Genomic DNA, 17,741 nt, shown 5'->3' on the forward strand with positions numbered 1-17,741 from the left:
CAGGGGCATGAATGAGTCTGCTCGGAAGTTCTGGAACAATCCAAGGAATATGTTCAGGAAAAGGGCATCTTTTATGTCATGCTTCACTCCTCCCTAAAGCCTTTCTGCCGTCCATTGCCAGGATAGCACAGGTGTGGCCTCCTGCAGGAAGCTTTCTTGGATCTTCCCAGTCGTTCCCACAACCGAGTGTCCAGTCTCTTGCACAGCACACAGCTCTCAGTATGAAATTACCTGGCTCCATATCTCCATCACACTCAAGACTGAATCTTTCAGAGGCCAGATGGGGTCCTTTCATCTCTGACTGTCCGGCTTCTAATACAGAGACGGGTCTGGTGATGGGGCATGGGGAGCTGCATCCCACAGAGTCAGAGCTTTGCAAATGTTACTTATAATCGAAACAGGTCCCATTTTCTTACAGCAGCTTCTGCCGAAGAAAGGGATGTCCTGCTTAACCCCATTTCTTAGTTGGATAATAGATGGAGAAACTGAGTCACGTAGTGATAAAGCCAGGTCTAGAACTGGATGCCTGTTAAGCACCTGGCCCGCTGAGCAAGTGGATGGAGAAAGGCGTAAGTGCCCACGCCTCTACTTGCCACAGCCCTCAGGTATCCTGTGTATGGCCTGGTAGATGTATTTACATCCAACCAACCCAACCATATTTTTCTTCCTCCTCCAGAAATTTTTTTGCCCCATTCAGTCTCAGTGTAGGAGGATCAGGTGACCGAGGCTTTTTAGAACCTTCCCTTTCTGGGCGGTGACGGTGACACATCATGTATTTTGAGGCATTGACATCATCTCCTTCCTCCTGAATGCCCTCTTTGCAGCTCCATCTTTCAGGTCCTGTCATCTTTCACCTGGACCGCTGTGACCTGCATTCATTCACAGAAGTACAGGTACAATGCGAATGAGTCACCAGGGACCAGACCTAGACCGGGAGGGGATGGGATTGGCCAGGGACAGGCTTCCTTGGAAAAGTGATGTTTGAGTTGAATCTAAAAGTCTGTTAGGAGTTAACTTGGTGAAGAGAGGGAAGAGAGCTTTCTGACCTCAGGACATATGTGCAAAGGCCCTGAGGTAGGAGGGAACATGATGTGTTCATAAAACTGATAGGGCAGTGTGGCCAGAGCCGGAGAGGGGCGCAGGAGAGGTGGACAGCAGCCTGACTACACAGGAACTGACTGATCATGGCAGGGAACTCCACATGTGTGCTCAGAGCAAAGAGAAACTGCTGGAGGATACAGGCAAGGGCGGGCCCGGTCAGGTCAGGCTCCCGTGTGGAGAGCAGTGGCAGGGAGACCAAGGGAGGTCCTGCAGTAGGCCAGCAGCAGAACCCAGAGGATGGAGAGACCTTTAGGAGGTGACAGCAGGACTTGATGACCAGATTTGGGAATCATCAGCAGAGAAATGGTCTGGATGCCAGTGTCTTAGTGAGTTCCCCTGGAGGGAGGGTAAGTAGGGAAGAGGAAGCTGCATAACTGCTTGGAGGTCTGGTAGAGGAGGGGGGCTTGCAAAGGAGGCAAGCAGGAGGGGCCTGTGAGCTGGAAGGGAGGGGATGTGGCCCTGCGAACCCAGGAGACAGGTCTGGTGATGGGGCGTGGGGAGCTGCATCCCACTGAGACGGCCCAGGGCAGAGAGGGGAACCATTTGCCTTCGTAGGATGTGACCCCTGTGATAATGGCAGCTTCCTAGTGGGGTGACAGGGACAGAGGCTTGATCGCCGGGGGTTGCAGGCAGAATGGGAGATGAGCAGACCCTGAGGGGAAACATGAAGAGGGAGCAGTGACTTTGCCACACGTGGCGACTTTTCCTGGTACAGTTGACAGTCCCTCATCCATTTTTAAGGTTGATTTGAATTTGAATGTGTGGTGTTCTCATCGGTAGGATGCATTCGTGTCCCCGTGCGGTGCTAGAGCCTCTCCTATTGAAGTGTGGTCAGCCCTCAACTGCGTGGGAAAGTCCAGGGGCTGACTGTGACCTTCACTGCCCTTTCAGTTGAATTCCTTGCAGGTGTCCGCTGGGGTTGCCCAAAGGGAACCAGAGTCGAGAGGGCATGGATGATTTGTCCAGGGTTTCCGGGCTCCCTTGCTGGCCTGTGTCAACTCTCTGAAGGCGGCGTGGGGCCGTGGGGCCCTTGGGCTGTGATGAGGGCACGTGCACTTGCTCAGATGAAGCTCTACATGGGAGAGAGCATGTTGTCAGCAAGGAAGACGCTGTGTCCACGCCAGTCCAGGGTGGGGCGTGTGTGTGTGTGTGTGTGTGTGTTTGTGTATGTGAAGACCCAAGGGGACGTGGTTCAGGGTGGAGGTCAGGGGCGGACGGTGGAGGCACACGCAGGGCCTGTCTGCTGCCCCCTCCCTGTGATATGTGGTGGAGCAGCCAGTGTAAAGGCTGAACTCTGTATAGGGAGGCATCGTGAGGCCAGCACAGGACGAGAACCACGGCTCAGGCTGCCCTTTGGGTGGGAGCAGCCACCCTTTGCCTCCCTTTGCAACAGCATCGCCCTGGGGAACATTTTATGAGTGGGGGCTGCTGAGGAGTCAGTCACATGGCCACACCCCCTTCTGTGGCCCCCATCCCCTTTTTCTGCACTCCTCTGAGACAGAGCCACAAAAACAAAATGACAGAGGTGACTGAACTCCTTACAGTAAGAACATGATCATAAGTTTTGTTAGTATCTCTGTGTGTGTGTGTGTGTGTGTGTATTTAACTTAGCAGACACTGAAAAGTGCTGATTGTGTGCTGGGCATCATTCTAAGTGCTTTACAAATTTTAGCTTCTTTAATCCTCAAAGCAACCTCACGAGGTATTTTCTGTTTATTATTAGGCCCATTTTGTAGATAGAAGACTGAGGGACAGAGAGGTTAAGTTATTTGCTCAAGGGTTATGTAAAAATACACACACACATACACAGTGTCTGCTTTTAAAAAAACAAAAAGAGAAAGAAAGGCATTTCCTTTAATAGCACATTAAAAGAAAGAACCATAACGAAGAGGGGGCTCACTCTGGGGGTTAAAGATGGTTCAACATTAGGCAATGTTTTCTCTTTTTTTAAACACAGTGTCTGCTTTTAAAAGGCATTCTTTCCTTGGGAAAGTGAAAGGGGAGAGGGACAATTACTTCTGTTGGTCATCTTAAATAAGTGATCTTCCTTAACCCCCACAACGACTGCTGTGCGTGCTGCAGGTGTTTTCCTTATTTTCATAGGTGAGCAATCCAAAGCTTAGGGATGATAAATAGCTTGGCCAGGACCCCACAGTTAGAGTGACCCCAAACCATGAACATTTCCTGCACGTCCCACAACTTCTACCTGGGCCTGTGATTTTTCATTCTTGGAGTTAGGACGTCCCCTGTTGTCCTCCACTCGACCCGGGAAGGGGTCTTCTGGCCACCAGCCTCGGTCTGGGCACCGGGAGGAACGAGGGCCCTGCAGTGGGTGGTTATAGTTAGCACCCAACACAAATCTTACTACTTTTATACAATATTCTAAATATTTTTGTATGAAGTACTTATCATCATTATTAAGCCCACCCATTCCCTGGTTGGACACTCCTGTTATTGAAAAGAGCGTCCCCTTCCTTTATCTCTGTCTCGTTCATTCACTGCGTCTAACTCTCCAGTTATGTATGCTTTTTACTGTTCTTACAATGAACCCTTTAAAAATGTTTATTTTTCTATCTGTGGTCTTTACATTAACACATCATTAGAGTTAACATTAAATTAACACATGTTCATTGAAAAAAAAAAACCAGTATATTCAGAAACAGAAAGAGCTTTCAGGAGAAGGTAAAACCCACCTATAATTCCCACAATAGAAATAGCCACGTTTTGCACTTTGGTGGGAAACAGTCAAGTTTAACTCATCGGTGTACTTGTATCTGCCTTTCAGCCTTGTCCTGTGCGTATAGCAAATACACAGACACACACACACACACACACACACAGCTTCGGAATCCTCTTGCAAGGTGCAGGTGATTTAATGTCTCTTGTCTCCTCCACAAAGGCTGTGTTGGTGTCCACCCCCAGGCGCAGGGCATGACTGTGGCCACATGGCCACCTGGTAGGTGTCTGAGCCAGGGCTGTAGTCAAGGTTCTGCTTTTCTTCACTTTGGTGTGAAATTCACAACCCTGGAGCAAATCAACCACGGGCTTACAGGGCTACTTTCCACCTAAATGCATTGCCTTCTCTGCGCCATGTAAATACTAGGCTCTGCACTGGAGACCCTCACCTCTGACCTGGTGAGTGACCTTCCTCTGGCCGCCTTTCCTGGGTGGACTCTTCCAGGAGCTTTGCTAACTTATGTTCAAGTCACATGGAAACGTTGCCAGATTTGGGGAGCAGGTAAGTCACTTTTCCAAGGGAGGCTGATGGCTGATTTCATCGGTAGGTATGGACATAGATTACAGAGGAGAGAGACGTATTTTTTATATTTTTATTTGAATGTATTGAGTGGCTTCTAAAAAGACATAAGGGAAAAGTATAACCTTTAAAGTGAATTTTAGTCTCACTGATTGCATCTTTCACTTGGTTTATTTGGCATCCAAAATACTGTTTTAGTTACCAAAATGGTTTTTCATAAAATGAAACATCCGTTCCTTAAATAAACTAAGAAATAGGGATAGGAACAGATTTCCTTGACGTCATAAAGCACATCTTGTCTTCAACCGTCAGGTCATTACAATTAAATTCAAGAACTAAGCAAGTTTGCTTACCATCACATAATCATGAAAATTTTAATCATTGTTGCTAGAGCGAATTTTTTTTTCCTCCCAAGCATTGTTAGGCTCTTTACATACATTATCATTAATTTTTAAAATGATCCTTTAGATTATTGTAAGGAAATGTTTGAGTTGTGATTTGAAACCAGGTATGTTTCATTGCAAAACCCTCCTGGCCTTTCTGTTACCTAGCTATTAGTCATTATTACTGAATATTCTGGAAGTTCTGGCCAATGAAATAAGACATGAAAAGAAATTAAACATTTAACTGTTTGAAGTGAGAATGTAGTATCGTTATTTGTAAGCCATAGAATTTATAAAATTAGAAAATTCAGAAAAATTAATGAAAAATTACTAGAACAAATAAAAGGATTTGGTGAAATGGCAGGACACATGATAATGGCCCTAGAAACTTTTTCACCAGGCACACAGATTTTAAAAGGATAACACATACATAGAACAGCAAAGGAGGGGAGGGCAACACCTGCCTTAGCTGCTGGTCAGATCACTTGACATGAGTTATGATGGATGTAGCACAATTGTCTTCTTATCTACTAAGCAGTCAGAAAATAATCTGGGAAGGGAGAGCCCATTCAGTAGGAGCAGTGATCATAGTACACAGCACATTGTCACATCATAACAACACAGGGTACCTAGAAATAAACTGCATGGACATTTTGGGGACCTATAAGATGAAAATAAAAAACTTCATTGAGCTCAAAAGGAAGTCTTGAGCAAATGATAGGCATATATCAGTTCTTGGTTGAAGATTCTAAATATTGCAAAAATGTCACTTTTCTCCAAGATTTATTTGTAAGTTCACAAAAATGCAGTTAGTTCCCAAAGGAGGTTAAAATTTATATCATAATCAACTTATTCCAAAATTTAAACGGAAGAATAAGCCAGGAAGAAGATCAAAGATAATTCTGAAAGATGAGGGTAGCGAGAGAAACTTGCATCACTGTGTTACAGTGGTGCAGTTCTAGAGCGAGTGTAGATAACTAGGTAATTGACCCCCAAAAAGGATATTCTAGAAACAGACACATTTTCTATTGGCAAATAAAATACAAGACAGAGGGAGCATCAAAAAAGTGTATAGGGAATAGGAAGGACTCCTGAATAAACGCGTTTGGAACAATTGATCTTTTCTTCTGCCACAGACTGAATTGTATCCACCCCAAATTCGTGTGCTGAAGTCCTAACCCCCAATGTGACTGTATTTGAAGGCAGAGCTTGTAGGAGGTAGTTAAGGTTAAATGAGAGCAGGGACCTAGGATTGGTGACCTTATAAGAAGAGAAAATGTGATGACACAGAGAGAAGGTGACTATCTCTAAACCAGGAAGCGGGCTCTCACTAGCGACCGGATCGGCTGGCACCTTGATCTTGGACCCACTAGTCCCCAGACTGTGAGAAAATACATTTCTATTGTCTGGGACACCCAGCCTAGGGTAGTTTGTTATGACAACCCCAGCTGGCCAGTACATCTTCTTACAACTCTACCTCTTAAAGCTTTCTCTAGTATTAAAAAAAATCTTTCAACCTGAAAAGCAAGTGGCAGACTGGAAAAAAAATGTTGTAAAGTATTTTCAGAAAATACGGCAAAGCTCTAATATGTCCATTATAAAAAGAGACCATACAGATAGATAAGCAGGAGCCTCTGAGTCTCAGTGGAGAAATGGGTACAAGAAACACAAATGGAGTTTGCAAGAGAAAAAGAAGAACTGGAATGAGAGTCAGGCCTTGTTAGAAATGCTTCTTGTGTCGGTGTGTCGGTGGGGAGGTGTGGACATCGTGGATGGTGAGCGGCCTTCTCCCCGTACTGCTGGGGCAGCCTCCTCCGCTGGGGATACATGTGAGCCTCTCATTTTCAAATCACGTTGAGGCATTTGGATATAAGGCCCCTGGCTCCTCTCCCCGCGTCTGGTGCACTGGCTCTATGACACACGCCCGGCCCCTGGAAGGACGGCAGCTCTCAGCACACCCACCACACCACCTTCAGGACACGGACACCTTCTCCACGGTAGACACCGCCTGTGTCTGCTGTCGGCGCTTGCTTGCTGTTCTGCAGCAGGCCTGGAGGGCTGGGGAGGGCACTCGGTGGGGCCTGATGGAGGGAGGCAGGCTGCCTGAGGGCCTGCCCCCACAGAGCTGGCCCCTTTTCTGGGCCCACAGCCCTCACCCGTGGGACGGGGTCAGGGGAGCAGAGGGAGGGGCTGAGGCCCGCCAGGCTGGGCCTGCCCGGCCCAGCCCGGCCCGGCCTGCTGTGGGCGTCTGCGCAGGTCCCGGGGCTGCTCCCTCCTTGCTCCCCCCGTCTGTCTGAGGGAAGGACTGGGCTTTCTGGGTTCCTCAGCCCTTGCCCCAGAGCCAAGGTTTTGTGAAGTTTTACTGTCTGTAACTGAAATAAAATGGGCCGAGTATCACCTTCTTTCCTGACTGCACGTTGCCGCCCACCTTCCTCTGCCCTCCTCCCCGTGCCCGCCCCAGGCAGGGAAGGGGCAGCCTTTCCCCGTCTGCAGAGACGGCAAGGCCTCTTCCAGCCCATCGTTTCCTTCACTCCAAGGTGGGGGGAAGGTGGTTGACCTTAAGATACGTAACCTCGTGTGGCGTGGAACGCTGGCTCTGCAGACAGCACCTTTGTAAGTCTCGCAGTCAGAGACCTTTGTGATAGGCTGGGCTAGTCACAATTACACAGACTTCCCTGTATTAACACTTCTCAGTGTGTTTTCAGTGGACACTGGAATCTCTGAGAAAGGGGATGATAATGTGTGGCTTCGCCTTAACCTGCCTGACTATGGAATCCTTTTCCTTGAACATCTTAAGGGCCTGATGTTCTGTGGGACTTATTTTGGGAAGTGGTGACTTTGTTTTTCACCCACGTTTACACTGGCAGTGACTCAGCCCTTCAGTTTTGGGACTTAATGGACTTAACGTCCTTTAGCCTCCATTTTAGAAAAAAAAATACAGATTTCTTATCAGAAGCAGGCAGATGATAAGGTTATGAGGTCATTGCTATGAGCACTGTCTAGCTGTCACGAATCCAGTACAGTAATTATCTAAAGAGGAGAGGATTACTTTAAGAAAGGGATTTTTCCCTTGGGTACTTTCCAGGGTGTACATTGGTTTAAAAAAAAAAAAACAAACTATAATAGCTCTCGAATGTTTGTGAACATAGTAAAACAGCTAAATTAAGATTTTGTTTATTAGTACTGTCAAATTCTTCAGAAGTTTTGAGTGGACTAGTTCAAGCTGACCTTAGAATATGTTTATTAAACACAAAGTCTTTGGACAGAGCTGTGGGCCAGCTGTCATGTGCCTGCAGGGCTTCTGGAGGAGGCAGAGAGCAGTGCCTCGCACTTCTGGGCACTCGGACACCCCTTCACTCACCAGGGCCCAGATGCTCGTATTTGTCCCACACTGTTTTTCTGAGATACGTTTTCGTAGACTGTTGCTTCCCTTCTGCCCCAGGGAAGAGCTGGGCTGAGGAAAGCAAGCCCCCTGGAGCTCATTCCCAAGAACAATGAACAGGACCAGAGAGGCCTCTTGAGTGTCGTTCTTGCCATCTCATGTTCTGAGGAGAGGGCTCCGCAGAGCGCGAAGGGGACACTGGCACTGCGTGGCCTCTGTGATGTTAGGGAGGCTCACTTTTGTCTTCATGGGCCTCCTAAGGTTTCTGGCTTGCAAGCGGTAATACATCATGGTAACGACGCACGGGGAAGGTGCGTTCATCTAGCGCCTGACCTCCTTGTTCTTTAAATTAACACTTCTTCCCGGAACAGCCTGGCTGTGGAGAGCCACGGTCACTGGCTCACCGTGTGGCCAGAGGTGATGCTTTTAAGGCTCCTGGACCTTGCTGTCCTCACCATGAATGGAAGGCCAGACAGGGCTCTATATTCCGGGCTTCTGAGTGCAACTTAGGATGGGGAACAGCCTTTCTGCTTTAACACAGATGCCCAGGGTAAGGCCAGAGCATCAGCTGCGGGGTAAGGACGGTGCTGCTGCAGGGGACTGGCTCTCCGGATGCTCTGGGTTTGTGCCCCACCAGTAGCTGGGAGCAGTGGTGGTACTCTCCCCTTAGGTTTTGGCTACGTGCCTGGGTTCCTGCGTGTCTTACCTGCCTCAGGTGGCAGGAGTCCTTTATGAGAGCTGCTAAGTTAGCTCTTTTTTACCCCCTAAACTAAATATGGGACTGCTGCCCAGGGATGTCCTTTTCCAGAGGAGAAAGGCAGAGCCCGGACCGGGAAGGGTTCACCCGAGTCACGTGACTAATGACGGGCCCCGGCCCCGGGTCGCTGGGCTCTTCTCCCAGGTGGTGCCGTTGGTCCCTCGGACAGTTTCCTTGCTTGTCCCTGGCCTGTTCTGCCATTAACAAAACCTCTCATCTTCGCTGAATTCCAGAAATGGCTTCGGACATCCCTGGATCGGTGACACTGCCCGTTGCCCCCATGGCGGCCACTGGACAGGTGAGGATGGCTGGGGCCATGCCTGCCCGTGGAGGAAAGCGGCGTTCCGGGTAAGCAGCCTCAGCTTTTCCAGGAATTGGGCTTAAGACGTGTTGAGCAACACTCTTGACCTGTTAGGAAAATATTGTCTCTCCCCCTCCTGGAGAATAAGAGCTCAGCAGTTTGCATCCTGTTTAGATTTTGCAAGATTCCTAGCTATGCATGTGATCTGCCGCTGAGTGTTTTCGAGCCTCAGCGTCCAGCTGGGGACTCTTGTTTGCTTGTCCTTGTGGTGAGAACGGCTCTGCGATCCTGCTGGGCCCTGCTTGGGCCGGCTCTCCGGGGGAGGGGCTCGCCCATGGCCTGGCCTGAGCCTGCCGGCCAGAGGACAGCACGGCCGTCCAGCTCCAGCCCTTGTGCGCAGCAGGCGTCCCTCCGGGGCCCTCTCTGCTTGCTCTCCTGGGTGGTGTGCAGGAGCTCCTTTCCAAAAAAGCTGGCTCTAGCCCAGCACCTCAAAGCTGGGCATCTTACTGGAAAGTTGATAACAGTGCTAAGTTCAGGTAGGACCAGAAAGACCATCACTTTTGAGCTGATGGGACCCAAGATGGCATCTGCTTGTGATGTCCAGTGTCTGTAGCTGTGCGTGGAGCTAGAAACAACTCAGCCAGCACAAACCGCTGCAGGAAAAACATAGCCAACATCTTCGGACTCGTGGCATCAGCCAACCCCTTTCCCTCCCTGACTCCACTTTATTTTCAGTGAAACATTTGATAATACGAAGTTTCTCATGAAGTAGAATCGATTTGTCCTATTAACGCAATTCCCAATAGCACAGGTCTCCCCAGGCAGACAAGGATCCGGGCTCGTTTGTGAAGTGGTCCAGCAATTTAAATCCCAGCGTTTCCTCTAAACCAGTGCGATTCTTTAAGGGGTCTGGGCAGGGGTGGGGTGGAGGGCAGGTGTGAATGAGGATCAGGGATGGAATGGGGTAGGATGGAAAAGCTCACTCAGCATTACAGTTTCTCGTGGTAAAAAGACTGCGGTGTGTGTGGTAGTCTTTGAAAGTGGGACTACGATTTTGGAGATTATTGAGAGGGTTACCAAGGCTGGCTGTACGGCTTTGCCTTCAATTCAGTGCCCTCACTCCCAGGGTGCTGCTGCAGCCCTTTCCCATCCACGGCTGCGCCATCCTCACAGCCGGGCCAGCAGAGCTGTCAGGAGCAGTGTGGTGCCCGGGGCAAAGCTCCTCAGATCAGCTTTGTATTAAAGAAGCAGCCTGCCTCTGGGGCTTGTTGCAGACACAGCCATCCTATTTCAACCAGCTATTCTTGCTAAGTAGGTGCTAAGCTCAGTGAAGCCTGGGTTGTTAAAAGAATGCACTTGCTGTCAACATATCAACTTACCGAGTTTTTTTCCCCAAGATTCCAGCTCTTTTAAAATTATTTTAAATAACTGTGCTCCCTAGCTTCCCTTCCCCGGGGACAAAGCTCCGTTGCTTGCCCAATCCTTTTTAAGAAGAAGCCAGCACAGGACTCTTTGATGAAGGAAGGCGGGCTGGGCCAAGGACAGGACGAGGGTAGATGCTCAGGCCTGGTGTTTGCAGGGCCAGGAGCCCTGTCTGTGTAGGGGGGTCGTTTCTGAGCCTCTGCCAGGAGGTTCTGCCACCCCTCCCGCAGGGTGTGTGCTGGGTCTGCACCCTGCTCAGGCCTGGGCTGCAGGGAGCTGAGGCTGCTCCTTTCCTTGGCCTCGGTGTTCCTGACCTCAGCCTGGCGCCCAGACCCTGACCTCTGCTTGCTCCCTGAGCTGCTGACCGGATGGTGGACTCAGCCCCCTTTTCTGGAGAAGTCCTCCCAGTGGTCGCTTTCCCTAGCAGATCACTCATGCGCTGCCTGACGCTGGAGGCAGAGGGGGACCCGGGGCGGGCTGAGACAGAGCCTAGAGTTCAGGTCCACTTAGAACGAAGGAAGCCCAACACCAAGAAAAGAAAGAAGAGAAGCAACAGGGCGAACAGCACCTGTGGACGCACTGCCCAACCACGGGGGTGGGGGCGTGAGCCCCTGAAGGCAGATCAGGGAGCCGACCTCCCCCAGGAGTCCTGTGCTCCTGTCTCCGTGTCCACGTGCCTGCCTCCTTTTCCCCGTCAGAGGAAGGAGCAAGCAGACCATGGCTCCTTCTGCTGAGCCCCCGTGACTTAGGGACGGATCCTCTGTGTCTAACCTCCATTTTTACAGGGCCATTTCTATAGTAATTCTTACATCTTGGTATTTTTACATGCTTTGCTAAAATTCTGTGACTAAGGCCACCACTGTTCTAGAAAAGTGACAGCAATGATAACACTCCTCTGACCACAGCCAACACACTTGGTACAAAGGAGACCCTGATGGAAGTCACGTTCGTCAAAAGCAGGGCCCCCCACGGCAGGGCTCCCCCCACCACAGCATGTTTACCTGTGTCACCCCCTCCCCCAGTGCTGCCAGGTGCTCTTCCTCCTCTTCCTCTGGAGAGTGTGGGGTATAGTTGGAGAGACACAGGGACGGAGAGGAGAGAGAGGAGGTGGGGTGGTGGGAGGGGGGAAATGGAAGCGGCCAGAGCCTCCTCCCACTCCCTAGTCCCCGCTCTGACCTGGTTATTCTGGTGGAGGGATGTGTCCCAGATTCCCAGGATAACCACCCATCCCACCCAAGCATTTCGGAGCCAAGCAGAATGGACCCCTCCCGGGGTTTGGCTCCTCTTGGCCACATGCCTGGCCCAGCACTGTGGGTCCTTCAGTTGAATGTCCTTCCCACTCCCCCGGCAGCCCTCCCCAGTGAGCATCTTAGCAAGCTGCGTGCTCTGCTAGCAGTTGGGACACAAGGTGAAGGTTCAGAAGTTTCAGATTCTTTGAAAAGTGATTCCACATGTGTGGGAGCAATGAGCTGAAGCAAGTCACCTGAATTGCATTTTTGTAGCGATCTCTCTGACCCCATTGAGGGGGTGGAGAGTGGTGGGGGGCATCTGCTGGGCACACTCGGTGCTTTCAAAGTGACAGGTAAAGTGGCTGTGGGTAGACAGGCTGTGCCCGCCTTGTTGGGGAGTGGGGGTGAAGGTCGCGGGTACTGGGTATACCAGCCCCTTCCCTGCTGTCTTAGGGTCAACTGCTGGGCTCCTAAAATATCATCACTGAGGAAACGATTTCCAAATTTTGTGCAACCAGTTGACCGGCGTCTCCCTGCAGTGTAGCCCCACGGCTGCTGGAATGTGGTTAAATAGAAGGCAGATTACATCGGCACCTGTTCCCCTTGGTTTGTGTTGCTGTAGCGCCAGCCGCATGGTCCCGGCTCTGGAGGAAGGACATTCGGGGGCACCCGTATCACTTCACTCCTTGTCAGCGGAAGCTCCAAGCTGGCCCAGGGGCCCTCCTTTGCTGCCGCTCTGGAACCAGCCTTATTGGCATGACCTCTCATCTTTTCTCATAAGAGCATAAGTGAATTCTCTTTGATGACTCATGCTTGATGCTGAATTATTATTATTGTCATGACACAAGCCTTCCTAGGCAGATTCACATGACTCACTCCCAGCCAGCTGCAAGCTCAGGAGCGCCTCTCACGGCTTTCTGCTGAGGTGAGAATTCATGCTCATTGACAGGAAAGCGAGGTAAAACGCATTTTCCATCCACCTTTTGAGGACTCTCACATCATCCACTTGTTGTACGGAATTCTGTAAAGTGGATACAACAGGACTTAAAAGTCATAATTTGATCTCTCTCCTTTATTATCCAGATGCTTCGATACAATAGAGACACATAAAAGACATAAAACAAAGGATGATTTGCTCAGAGTTTTTATAGCAGAAGAAATAAACATAGCTATTGTAATCATACTTAAAGTGGCGCATTTGAAGTGGTGACAGAGACTTGGGCAGGTACTCCCCCAGAAGGTCCTTCCGTCCTCAGAAGTCGCGTTTTTTCTGTGTGGCTGTTGAGCAGTGAGATTGCTTTGGGGTCAAGTGAGTTACCCTGAGGGTTTGAACAGTCATTCACGTCCTGATTTCTCCTGAGTTCACCCCCACATCAAGCTTTTCAGAATTACATGTGATCACACGCTTGCACAGGTGGGAAGGCACAGTTTTGTGGTCCCGAATTTTTCGTAGACAAATCCAGCTTCCTTAGTTCTCAGCGGACTTCAGAAAACTCTGGCTCCAGGGCCTGGCCGTCCCTCCCTTGTACCCTTTGACTGAGCTGACTTGCTCCAGGCTGGGACCATTAACCTTATACCTCAGTTCCCCATCTGTCTGCTGCCCAAGGATTCGGGTGAAGAACTGAGCTGTCCTTAAGAAAACTCGGGTGACCAACTTTCCTTGTTGTCCCAGGACTTTCCCAGTTTCAGCGCTGAAGTCTTGTGCCCCACTAATCCCCTCAGTCTGGGAAAATTAGGACGATGGGTCACCTAAATACCCCAAAATCGTGCTGGCTGAGAAGGGAGGGCTGACTAATATATTACATCTTGCAGGAGCCGGATTATCACACTCACATCAGCTCGAGCTAAAAGGCATTTTGCAGATAACTGTACATCTCACACCCACTTGAGGTTTTGCTCAATGCTTGCATAAATCCGTTGGAATTTTGAAAATGCGATTTCTTAACACTGAGCTGTTTTTGACAGCCCAGAGGTGTTAAGTAACTTTCATGTCTACAGCAAAGCTGCTCTTACCCGTGACGAACACTGGGTGGCAGTGTGGTTCTGTTCCTCTGCAAAGGCCTAGTGGCTCTGGTCGCAGGATTTTTGGTGGTTATCTCCCAGATGTAATTTTCAGGAAGGGCGAGGTGATGGCTTAGTAACAAAGCAGAATATTGATGACTTTACTTCATTTAAAAAGTCATGCATTTGGCCCCCATTTTCCCACAACATAGACAACTCTGTGGCTGTCGTCTGGCACTCGGTTTTCCAGTCTGCATTGTAGAGGGTGCAGACCCGTCTCTCCCTGTGGTGTGCAGATGGCCTTTTAACTCCGCTTTTCCTTCCTTATCACTTTTCTTTCCCGCCTCCCCCTCTCCTTGTGCGGAGGTATTTTTGTTATCATTACTGCCATGTCTCCCAATTGTCTAACTCCTTTTGAAGTTCTTTTATTCCTAGCAGCTAGTGTAAAACCCTCGTGTCTGCAAATCCGGGATTCCAAATTGGCAGTGGGTCCCGTCAGGCCATCCCGAACAGCCTGATGGCCAGATTAGAACTCTGGCCACATTGCATATAAAACAACAGAAAAATAGACAAATGATACCCTTATAAAGAGGAAAGTGCTCCTTTGCCCTATGTGATCCCAGTCCCTAGGTCCCCCAAGTTACCCAAAAGCCTAGAAAATATGATTTATCTCACTGGGGCCTCTCACATGTGCTGAGCAGGGGTGGCTCTTCCTATGCAACCTGGCCGTTTCCCGATGGCCTCAGTGCCCAGTGCCCCACGTCACCCACTACCCCCTTGAGCCCCACCGTTAGAACTAGGGGGTGGGGGTCACGTTGCCGGGGGGGCCAGCATCTGTGGAATCTGTCACTTTGGTCTCTTAGCTCACATGCCATTCTTGTGCTGAGCTGTTTAGAGAAGGAACTTCTCTATCCTGGCTCCCAGGCACGCTGGCCTCCCTTCTGCTTGGGGTCCACGGGAACTGTGCCCCACGTAAGTCCATCAGTCCCACTAAGAACAAGACAAGCAGGGAATGCCGTGGTTCTGAGACATTCTTCCCCAAGGAACCCCACTACCCCTGAATGTCCAGGAGAACCAAGACAGCGGAACTACTTCTCACTCTGTTCCCGAGGACTCTGGGGACACTGTCTTCTCATGAAGTACACAGTCTTCCCTCACGTCTTTGGGGCAAAATTAATTGACATTATAAGGGGACAGTTTTGTTTTGTTTTGTTTTGTTTTTTTGAGAAGGAGAGTCTGGCATATCAGTTAAACAAATAACTACCAAGACTCTGTTTTATGTTTATTTTGAGAGGCCCAGTAAAGTGGGAATCTGAGTATTTATTTGGTGAGTTTCAACAAGCAGACAGCCACTTTGAGGAGCTTAGGCTCAAATGACTGTTTCTCCTCCCATCATCCATTTACTTGAAACTGGAGTTTATAGGAGAATGGCCTTAAGTGCCCTTCTCACTTTGACTCATCAAGACCAGTCAAGTCGGGGGGAGGTTATAGCTCAGGATGCACGAGGTCCTGGGTTCAATCCCCAGTACCTCCATTAAAAAAAACCAAACAAACTAATAATGAATAAATAAATAGAGCTAATGACCCCCCCAAAAGACCAGTAAGTCCTCCCATGACATAACCAGGATGTCTTCTTTTCCTCACAATCCTGTCATCACCCTTAAAACTTGTTTTCGAACCTCCCTTGAGCTCTTTTAGTCTGTTAATATTCCAGAAAGTAAATTAAAGAAGGAAATCTCAGTGTGGAATCAATGATGTGGAGGGGAGCAGGTATCCCCCAAAATGGTGGGAGATGAAGAATGTTGGCTTCTCAGCACAGCCTAAGCAACCCCTGGCGCCTGCATAGGGCTCTAGAGCGGACGAGCCGTCCTTCAGCCCTTTTACAAGAGTCCCCAACCCTGTAACTAATGGCCTTCGTACTGAAGACCTTTCATGTTGCCTTTTCTTGTCCCAAACCTTTTTGATGAGTGTGTGGAGATACTGTGTTTTGCACGGCCAAGGGTTGGAATTGTTGGACAGTGGTCCAACCGAATATAGCCCTCTCTGGGCCAGCAGCTCATGTTACCAGTTCAGTGTTCTACCTGTAACAAATGCTCACTCGTGATCTCGACTTTTCAGAATGGACTTCGATGATGAAGATGGCGAAGGTCCCAGCAAATTTTCAAGGTGAGTTCGCTTTATGTTCCTTAGATGTAAAGAAGCCAATGGCCAGTTATCATCACCTTAGGGGGATATACAGGGATTTAAATGTCTTTCGTCATTGAAAAAAGCCATTGCCTACAGTCTGACTCCCTCACATGTCCCTCATTCTGTGCCAGTATTTGGTCCCGGGGACAAATAACTGTTAGCAAACCTGCCACATCCCAGCTGAGATCATCAAAAGTTAAGTAACAAGTTATTAGGTCTGTTGGCTGTTTAAATTAAATGCTGACTGCCAACTTTAATGGATTCCTTTTTAGAAGACAGACCTAGAGTTCAAGTTTAGAAAAACAATCAAGATAAAGCCTCTTTTCCTACCATGGAAAATAAGGAGAAATAGAAACCTGGGTGGCCCTGTTCCAGATGCAGGATATGAAACTGGATTTTGAGTTCCTAAGAGCTGTATCACTCACTGGCCGCATGACAGCATCTCTGACGAGGCTCTGTGGGGCTGTACTGAGTATGGACCACTTCACAGAAGAATCTTGAACCAAGGATGCTGCTGGTGGTGTATGTGTTACATACGTGAAGGATAAAGCAGGCCCAGTCCCATGGCTCTTTTTGTTTTGTTTTGTTTTGTTTTGTTTAATTTATGGTAGGAAGTTTAGCAACGTCAAGAGAAAGGCAAAGATCGTTCCATCAATCTTAGCAAAATTCCCATCTGTGCTCAGTTTACTTACAGAAGGGGCTACCTCGACATTCCTCTCCGCCATCCAAGCATTCCTCATTCTTGGTTGTTGATGACTTTCAAAGCCCACCCCAGGTGACAGGTACCTTTGTTTGGTATCCAGTCCGCAGTTTGGACTGACAGCCTTGGTTATTTTGTAAAAGTTTTTAGAACGGCATCCGTATTGAGCCCTGGACCCATGGCCTTCCCCGGTTTGTTCATCCCCACGGCAGTTATTTTTGGTTGGATTCCTTTTACCTGTGTTGTGGTTGTGAATTAAACACACTTTCCCCAAATCCAAGAGGAACATGCATCTTATTACTAGTCCAGGGCCTCCCAGAGCTTCTGAGTCCATAGAAAGCCTTGTCATTTCATGTGTTTTCTCCCTGAGAAATTTACCTTCCAGCCTCCCATGCCGGCCTGGGTGAGACGGCAGAGCGGAGGTGGAGCATACTTTGATCTTTGATGACCCAGAGTTTCTAATCAAAATGAGGCTCGGGTTTCAACAACAGGAGCGTGTATGATTTTCCCCTCAGTGCAGACAGAACCCCAGCTTGGATGTCCACGCATTTCTTAGGATAAGTTTTAGTAGCAGGGAGTGCTTTGTTCCTGGGAGGGAGCTGGCCCCGGAGTGAAGGGCGGTTTGCTCTTGCCTTACACAGCCTCCCTTTATGAGGAAACAATGACTTTTGAACTCTCTGGATCAAAATTCCCCTTGAGATAACATTCCATACCATGTTGACCTCAGGAAATGATGGCTCCTGGGTCTCAGAACAGAAGGAGAAAGAGAGAGACGAGGAGTGACATTAGTTTGACATGGAAGATCAGTGTCAGTGGTGAAATAACAGTGCAGGGATACAGAGAGCTCATTGTATGAGGTCCCATCGGTGAGATACAGAAACCCTAGACTCTGGGTAACTAAGTCCGTCAGTGAGTCAGGTTTTACATAGTCAGGATTCAAACCTAGGCTTCTGTGAACCTTCTCCTTTCCCCTGCGTGTTAAAAATAAAAGGGAGAAATGGGATGTGCTTCCAACGCAGGCT

At 49.0% G+C, this 17,741-nt stretch overlaps 1 protein-coding gene across 1 annotated transcript in view; it reads left to right on the forward strand.

The window, feature by feature from the left end:
* ARNT2 (aryl hydrocarbon receptor nuclear translocator 2) overlaps positions 1 to 17,741 on the forward strand; it is a 163,904-nt gene that overhangs the window by 31,224 nt on the left and 114,939 nt on the right. The window contains exons 2-3 of the mRNA XM_032469156.1: positions 9,113 to 9,227; positions 15,951 to 15,998. Coding sequence (XP_032325047.1) covers positions 9,113 to 9,227; positions 15,951 to 15,998 — 163 coding nt within the window. The remainder of the gene's footprint in view (positions 1 to 9,112; positions 9,228 to 15,950; positions 15,999 to 17,741) is intronic.

Source organism: Camelus ferus, chromosome 27, assembly GCF_009834535.1.
Source record: "Camelus ferus isolate YT-003-E chromosome 27, BCGSAC_Cfer_1.0, whole genome shotgun sequence".
NCBI classification, from domain to species: Eukaryota; Metazoa; Chordata; class Mammalia; order Artiodactyla; family Camelidae; genus Camelus; species Camelus ferus.